The sequence below is a fragment of the Pelodiscus sinensis genome, chromosome 2 (assembly GCF_049634645.1).
Source record: "Pelodiscus sinensis isolate JC-2024 chromosome 2, ASM4963464v1, whole genome shotgun sequence".
Classification (NCBI taxonomy): domain Eukaryota; kingdom Metazoa; phylum Chordata; order Testudines; family Trionychidae; genus Pelodiscus; species Pelodiscus sinensis.
Genome location: NC_134712.1, coordinates 182,784,847 through 182,793,284, shown reverse-complemented (window position 1 = coordinate 182,793,284; position 8,438 = coordinate 182,784,847). Strand labels below are relative to the sequence as shown.

Sequence of the window (8,438 nt, the reverse complement as noted above, 5' to 3'; positions counted from 1 at the left end):
GACCTGCCAACTTCCTAATGTGCTGGCACCCCATTCTGCCCCAGACTGCACCCCCATTCCACTCCTTTCCATTTTGCCGCCTCCTCCATGCATGCCCCACCCACACTCCTCTCTTCTTCGTCCCCAATATCTCCAGAACGTTCTTAAACAGCTGATCACCGGAGCATGGGAGGTGTGTGGGGCAAAGAAAGACACTGAGGGGCAGGTCCACAGTGGGCAGTAAGCACAAGGGAAGGGGGAAGGAGTGGATCAGGGGTCTGTTAGAGGGTGCTGGGCACCCATGTTTTTTCTTGTGGTCTCATGAAAAGGTCCCTGAAAATGGACAGGAAATGAAGAGTGATGTGAAGTGGATGATGTAGCCTGATAGTATAGCCTCCACAACCCATTTGTCCATTACAATAAGCCATAAGTCCTGTTGGAAATTGAATTGTTCATCTCCAAAAGGAAGCAGCAAGCAAACTGGAGGGGAGGGAGGAATAGGGCTTTTGACAGTGAGGGTGTGTCCAGACTACAGGGTTTTTTCGAAAAAAGTAGCCTTTTTTTTCAAAAAAAAGTCTCCCACGTCTAGACTGCTGCTGTGTTCTTTCGAAAGTAAATTGAAAGAACGTGGCAGTTTTCTTGACCACAGAAAACCTCGTTTTACGAGGAATAACGCCTTTTTTCGAAAGTGCTCTTTCAAAAAAAGGTGCTATGTAATGCAAACTGTGCTTTTTCGAAAGAGAGCATCCAGACTGCCTGCGTGTTCTCTTCTGAAAAAGCGGCTTGCTTTTTCGAAAGTACTGTTTGTAGTCTAGATGCTCTTTTTTTGACAGTATCTTTTGACAAAGCCTCTTTTGAAAGAGGCTTGCAGTCTAGATGTAGCCTGATTGGGTACTACTAGCTGAAAGAGGGTGGGAAGCTCTTTTTCTCTGGAATCTATTTTTCAGTGGGTTTAGTGATTCTGTAAACCCCAGAGAAGTGAGCTGACTGCAATTTCTGCAGTTTGAGACCTGCTAACTCTCCTCTTGTTTGTAGAGGCATCTATACCCAGAGCCTTCAATAGGGCCATGGAAGACTTCCATGTGGGCAGGGACTTGACTGGAGCTCCCCCAAAACAGCTTCTAATAATCAAACAAGAAGTCTTCAGAATACTGAGCCACTTTGTCTAGCAGCCCATCTCCAATTGTGCCAGTCTCTTATCACAATCAGGATTTAAGATTCAGTGGAAGGAGACCAAAAAAAAAAAAAAAAGTGTGTGCAGGCAGCCTGAGATTTTAGGAACATAAATTTTAAATTGAAAGGGACCTTCCCAGTGTTCCTTCTAAGATTTCCCATCTGTAAGCAGAGTGAGTTTTGTCTTGTGTACCTACGTTGATATCATTTGCACTGATTCAGCTGTGCGCCACTGTGACACCCACCAGCTGCTAATACACACAAACATTAAAATTATACAACCCTCTCCCCTAAACAAAGGGATAATTAACAAAGTGCATGACCCTGCGGTACAGGAATCAGGGTAGAGAATGGGAGGGATAGGGAGGATTCAGGCCAGTGGATTCAGGGCAAGGGGTAACTCAGGATGGAAGACTGAGAGGTTGGGCAGGTGGCAGCTCCGTGCTGGGAGGAGACTAGAGCTGGGATGTCTATTCCTCTGGCAGTCCCTTGCAAGGGGTGGGCCCAAGACTGGGTTGCTTGCCCCCCCCCCCCCCCCCCCCCGAAAGCTGCTTACTTGGGGGAGTAAGCAGAGCTGAGTGCTGTCCGACCCCTGGCCAGCCGGCAGCTATTTATGGGAGGAAGGGCTGGGGCTGGACTGGCCAGATCCCTCGACCCATGGGCGAGAAGGGAGTTGGGGCTGCACTGCCCAGCATGCCCAGTTGGTTGACGAACAGCTTCTAGGGTAAGGACCCCAGGGCTGCTGGCTGGCAGCCCTCCACCTGGACAGTGCTGCCACCACCACCCACAATGCAGCAGCTCCAGCTCCAATTCAGGGCCAACCGAACAGCTGCCCCCGCCACATGGTAGCTCTGGTCCTGGCCGGGGCTGCTCAAGCAGTCACCTCTGGCCACGCAGCCCCACCAGCCAGGCCATGGTGTCCTGCCCAGACACCAGAGCCAGTGAAGTTGTCATAGGGCCCCACTCGACTGCCACCACCACCGCTCACCTTCCAGTTCAGCAGGCAAGTGAGGGCTGGGGAGTGCTGCTGTGTGGCTCTGCAGGCAAGGTGGGTGGGTCTAAAATTTGCTGTGCATGGCTGTGCAGATGCACAGGCTTAGATTCCTGGACCCTCCACACTAGTGCAGGCAATCCCATATTTATCAAACTATCTTAAAATTCATTAGTTTGCTTACCCCTTGTACTAACCTGATGCAAGTCATTTTAGCTTGTGAAACCTGACATGCATGAGAAGTTTTAGCTGTTGGCATGTCCGCTCCTGTGCTTTTTTTAATGCTTTGTCTCTAGTAGAACTAGTATTGCCACAGGTAGTTTTTATATTGTGTAGTGTTTATCAACATCAGTCTTGAATTGTGGGCACCAGAAGTAGACAATATTGCACAGCAGTTGCACCAGTATCAAATAGAGGTAATCATCTTGAGTAGGACTAGAGAGGTTCTATGTGTTCCCTGCCTCAAAGGAGCCTGAATCAGTTCTGGATGCTAACACACACCCCCATTCTTCCCCCCCCAACACGTGGAGTCTTTTTCCCCAGTTGCTTCTCTTTCACTCATTTCTAGTTTCTGTTATTCCTTATCTATATCCCCCCTTCCCTTTATTTCCTCTCTGCTCTTCCCATCCATTCATCTACCCAACTACTTGCTCTTGAAAATGTAGTAAAGCCTCAGCCAGTTTTTATTTATAGTCATTATCCCTAAAAGTAGTAGCAGAGCACTACTAGTCTCTTCTGTTCTGTTAAGATAATTCAAGCTGTTGGGATATTGTAAGGTCAGAAGTAGTGTAATCCCAGTTTCATCTACAGCAGTGCTTCTTAAACATTCACAATATGGGCCACTGAAGACTAATCCCTTCATAGATCGTAACTGGTCAACAGGATAGAAACTCTGTGGCAACTTATGTGTAGGACTACATGAAAAGTCTTAGTACAGACTATAGCAACACTGAAAACAACTTCACTAATATAGTTCATATACTGGCATAAATTAGTAAAAATGTTTTTCACTTGGATAAATAGCATGGTGCCGTTTTGTTCAACGGTGACTGCTGAAGCTAGGTACATACAAAGACTTTAATTGGTTTTTGCCTAGAAGCTTACGTATAGTTCTCTCTACTGGCCTGTGGGGGAATTCGTTTGGTCCCATAATCTTGCTCCATGGCTATTTTAATTCTTTCTCCAATTGACTGAGGCATGGATGACCACAAAGAATGGGCTGGTTACAACTTTTGCATAAATCTAGGGACTCTAGCCTCTCACTTGAGGTTCAAATTTTGATTGGAACAAGTGAAATAGACTTTTGTATAGTTGTTTGCCCACACTATATACCCAGAAAAGTTTCATATTCTCCAATTTAATATGTATTTGAAAAGTTAGTTACATTTTTGGCAGGGAGAAAGGGAGTGGGGTAAGGGACAGCAGTAAGTGTGGGAAGCTATGACATTTCAGTTCAGAGTGAATGGTTATAACCAAAGTTACATAACCTTGTGAAACAGGGTTTATAACAAAAACATTGGCATAATTCTAACTACAGTGGAACCAGGAGGCATCAGTTAACCTATCTGGATCCTCTTCCATGCTCAATACAAACCAAGTCACATGCTTATTTTATGTTCCATTTCATGATCAGAAACAAACTGCTGCTTTACTATAATTTTTGTAAGTGATTTACAATATGACAGTGTTATAAAAAGATATATGTGATCTGAAGAAAAACCAGAGTACTTCTCCAAAGTATCCCATTCAGAGTTTAAGACTAATTAGATGTGCTTCAACAAACAACAAAAATGAAGTAGATCACGCAAACAAAACATTAGTACATTGATGTAATAAAATGTATTCTGTCAATCTTTGAAGGTAGAAAGTGTTTTGGAGATGGTTTCTAAATCTTAGTTTTATCAGATCAATACTTTGGATTATCTTTGTTACATCACACCCTGGCTGTTGTGAACAGTCAAGTGTTAATTTTGGTGCTATTATAGTAGAAAAACCTGTGATCATTTCTGTGATGCCGTTGCTACTTTGAAGTACCCGTAAAAACATCATAATCATAATACAGTATTCTCACACAGTGTATTTCAAGCTACTCTAACTTCTATTCATAATATTGAAACAGTATTTTTGAAGGAGGTGAGCTTCACACTTCATGAGGGGACTGTAGAGAAACTGATTACAAGTGCTGTAGCTCCTAATCATCCAAAATATGAGCTAATCATAACCTAAGCAGCCTAAGGTGCATATTAAAATACTGTAATAGATTATGTTGTACTGTCAATGTTCAGTGAGATCAGAATACAATTACATTTAAAACTGCAGTATGAAGGTTCAGGAAGAGGAGATTTAACATTTCCTTTCATTTAAGTGGGCATACACACAGACTTTCCTTTTGTACATATAGCCAGAAGATGAGAAACTTTGTTACCTGTTAACCATACTCAAGTTTCCAGTTCAGCACAAATTATGACTAAGAGTTTTGAGAGGTAAAAAATTAATGTGTCTTATAACTTTCCTCTTTACACATTTTGGATGTTTAGCTCAGTTGCGGTAATTAATGTCGGGAAAGCAAAAGTAGTCACACAAATCTATTATAAAAGCACCTACCAATAGATATTTTCTTAGCAACACACAAACATTTAATGCCATTTTTGACAGTGGAAAACTTGCATAAAACAGTGATTTTTACTAGATTTGAAAAAACAAGGTCTATTTAGAGATATTTTCATGTTTGGCATAAATTTTTTTCCCCTTCTTACATCCTTAGATGTGACAAACTGGAGCTCCCTATATTAATACTATCTGAAAGTATTAATTTGTTCCACCTTTTACTGGTTAAAAAAATGTCATTTTCTGTAATTAATTGTGAATATTCTACTGTTGATAAATGCAAATTAGACACTGATAATTATGGAAAAAACTTTTCACGAACACCACATTCATTAGCCATGCTGCCATTTAATTTATGACTTAGGTACAAAAATACCCTGTAACTCCATTTTGAACACCAAATTTTAGAAAATATTGATATTTTATATAAATCTATATTTGCTAATTAAAGATGCAACTCAATTTTTTAATTTATTCCAATTAAATTATTCAGCTGTTTAGTTAAGTTCCATCAGTCATCGACTGCTTGATGTTTTCATAGCACTGTATAAACATCTCCTGAAGGAGAAAGACTGTGCTGTGGTGAAATCTGATGGGAAGATTTGTTATATGTAATCATAATATGGAAAGCAAGGATTTTCAAGAAAATTTTTAAACTTTCAGAAGGTGATAAAACTAGTTAAATATTTTATATAAAGGATCAAGATACATTCTGTAGTTATTCCAACATTCAAAAGGAAACCAAAAAGTCTTATGTAAAACTAAAATTGCTTTTTTTGAAAAATAAAACCACAGAGTTTAGCTTAAAAAAAGTGTCAAAAGTACTTTGTTCAATGTATTTTACTAAGCACCTGAAAACTAATGTTGAACTATTAGTCTTTTGTAAATAATCTGAGAGTAGATTAGCTCCAATTGTGAAATACTGAATTAGCCAAATATTTCATAAATAATTACCAAAAACAGCAATTATTTATTTCACTGATACTATTTATTCCACTAATATCCCATCCAATAAGGATTCTACTAAGCTTCAATATTCTGTAGCATTTTCAATTAGACTAGTTTCAGTATTCCAAAAATTTGCATGTGTGAAAACGGTAGGCTTAATATTGAAAGAGAAAGATCAGGGTTAATGTTATTAGACAAATATTTCCTGGTATTAATCAAAATGGGCAATTCTAAAACCATTAGATTTGGCCTGACAACAGGTCTTCCGATAACTGTATCAACATAAAAACAGGTTGTGCAACTAGCAAGCCACTTGTGCATTTCAAGCCATTGTATTCTGCAGAAAAATATGTTCATGGAAGAATGAGGGTCAGCAACATGACCTTCTCTTAAAACTGAAGCTCCCTAAAGATTAGATGCATGAAAGAATGTCTTATGAAGAATCAAACATCCAAAAGAATACTGCAGGCATCAATGCACCTTATTTCCAATGACAAACCGTGCTAATTATATTGGCCCTGCCACTCTCCAAACACCTACTTCATAACCTGTTGCCAAAAATGTTAATACCTGTGGCAAAATAAAATGTTAATACCATACACAAAGTCTAAGAAATATATTAATTTCACATTCTTACTTGGAATGCATTGGCCAAGTATGAATGTTTATAAAGAAACCAAGTATCTTTATACAATATATTATTTATATAATGGCTGAGTATATAAATTCTTATAGTAGATTTAGAAGGCAACATAATTTAAAGTGGTCAAAATGTTGCAAATTTCAATCAATTTAATTTTTTTCCCAGTTTAAAAACTAGTTATATTTTTCACTGTATCAGACAGACAAGCAACATCTCTAAATATTTAAAGACAAATCTCATAGTAAACTGTACAAGGTTTCCATTTAAAATATTTCCCACTCAAAAGGCACTAAGTGGTTTAAGTGTGCAGGTGACTTCTTGGAAGAAACAGTGCTAACAGAGCCAGCTTGACTAGCTCTGCATTTTGTAACGTTCTACAAAGTATTGCTATAAACTGTATGTATGACTGAACGTAATAAAGAGCTGAATGCAGTCAGTCCACAGAATCACATATCTCTTTTACTTTCTGATTGAAGTCTTCGGGTTGATCAGCATATACATAATGACCAGCACCAAGAACAGCCTGAGGGGAGAGGAAGAAAAAGAAAAAAGTCAGAATAAAGAGAATGTTTACAAATCCTGATACGTTATGACATGGGAAAAACATCTAAACCATCACACAAAATCACGAGTCTGTTACTACATAGTGAGACAGACATACAGTATGACCAGACATGAGGGAGAGTAAGTTCTTTTTATCATCCTGAACAAAAAAATGCAACGCCAAAATTTCCAAATAGGTTCCTAAATCAGAGGCCTGATTATCACTTAAAAAATTCTAATCTCCAGTTAAGATGTTTAAATGTAGGTAGAAATGTTTCTATAACTTTAGGTTTCTTTAATTTAAGTCTTGGTGCCAGCTCCTGTACATTTGCAATGACAAGTGCTAATAGTAAATCAGACAAATCTAACAAGTGTTAAAATACGCATTAGACAAGAACATTGATTTTAAAAACTGACAGCCTATTGCACTCAATCCATATTGATTCGGCTGTGAGGCTGGCTACTGGCATGAGAAGGTAATAAGCAACTACAAAGGAGGTGTAAACTGAGTGGGGGAAAAAAAAGGAAGAAATTTTGTTCTTTCTATTGAGGAATCATTATTACAAAGGAGTAAACAAAAGAAAACAAAAAAATAAAACAACTGCTTATTCAATAACCTGCTTTATTACCAATAAGGTTTTTGTGGAATTGAGCTTTGAAATTGTGTTTCACAATTTAAGCTTTCTATTAAAATGCAGCTCCAACTTGCCCCTAAAATCTGGACAGTGGTTCTCTGGTGCTCTTCCATCGAAACTAGCAAAATGTAAGAATGTTTTTCAACTCTTTGAAGCGTGTGCTCTGGGAAAGACTGAAATAGTACAGTAGATGATTAAGAACTGAGGGCTTTAATTGCTTGGGATTTTCTAGATTGTGGCAGCAGCTTGTCTGTCATTTCAACCCTCTAAATTAACTGCTATGATAATCAGGGAAAAGTCAAGTCAGATGCTGAAAATCACATTTGCTGGCACACTCCTGAATAGATAATTTTACTAAAAAAATATAACTTAGTTATCTCCATGCCTAGACTGGTAAAGCAGGCCATTTCATAGTATTTTCTGGAAGAGAGACCTGAACTCTGCCCTTAATTTTATACTGAGGTCATTATCCTCTTTTGAACCTGCCTTCCCAGAAATTAATTCACTTGCACTTCAGATGGAGAATTATTGTTTGGGACAAATCTACCTTTCTAAGAATACAGACAAGTTTTCTAAAGAAACTAGGAGGCTGTGTCCCTTGCTCGCTACGCTGGTCTACCCCCCTTCTCTCTGGGGGGAGGCTGCCCCATCTCACCCCAAGCTGCTGGGGAGGGCGAAGCTGAGGCCACAGAAGCCCCAGCTCCCCACCCTGGCTGTCATGGAGCATCGGGCTGAGGCTGCAGCAGCCCCGGCTCTCCCCTCAGCCGCAGGTGGCTTCCTGGCTACATGAGCCCCAGCTGGGGACAGGAAGGAGGCAGCCCTGCAGGCCAACAGGGTAAAGAAGCTTAATCTTAGTGGTGTACTAGGAAGCTACAGAAACAGGCACAAAATAAAATTTAAAATTAGAAATAAAGATCTC

The 8,438-nt window shown here is 39.6% G+C and overlaps 1 protein-coding gene across 1 annotated transcript in view; it reads right to left on the bottom strand.

Annotated features, from left to right (window-relative positions):
- Window positions 1-3,484: 3,484 nt before the first annotated feature.
- Window positions 3,485-8,438, bottom strand: part of ABHD5 (abhydrolase domain containing 5, lysophosphatidic acid acyltransferase) — a 35,013-nt gene continuing 30,059 nt past the window's right edge. Inside the window, exon 7 of the mRNA XM_006125612.3 lies at window positions 3,485-6,864. Within this exon, the coding sequence (XP_006125674.2) occupies window positions 6,775-6,864 (90 nt within the window). The 3' untranslated portion in view covers window positions 3,485-6,774. The remainder of the gene's footprint in view (window positions 6,865-8,438) is intronic.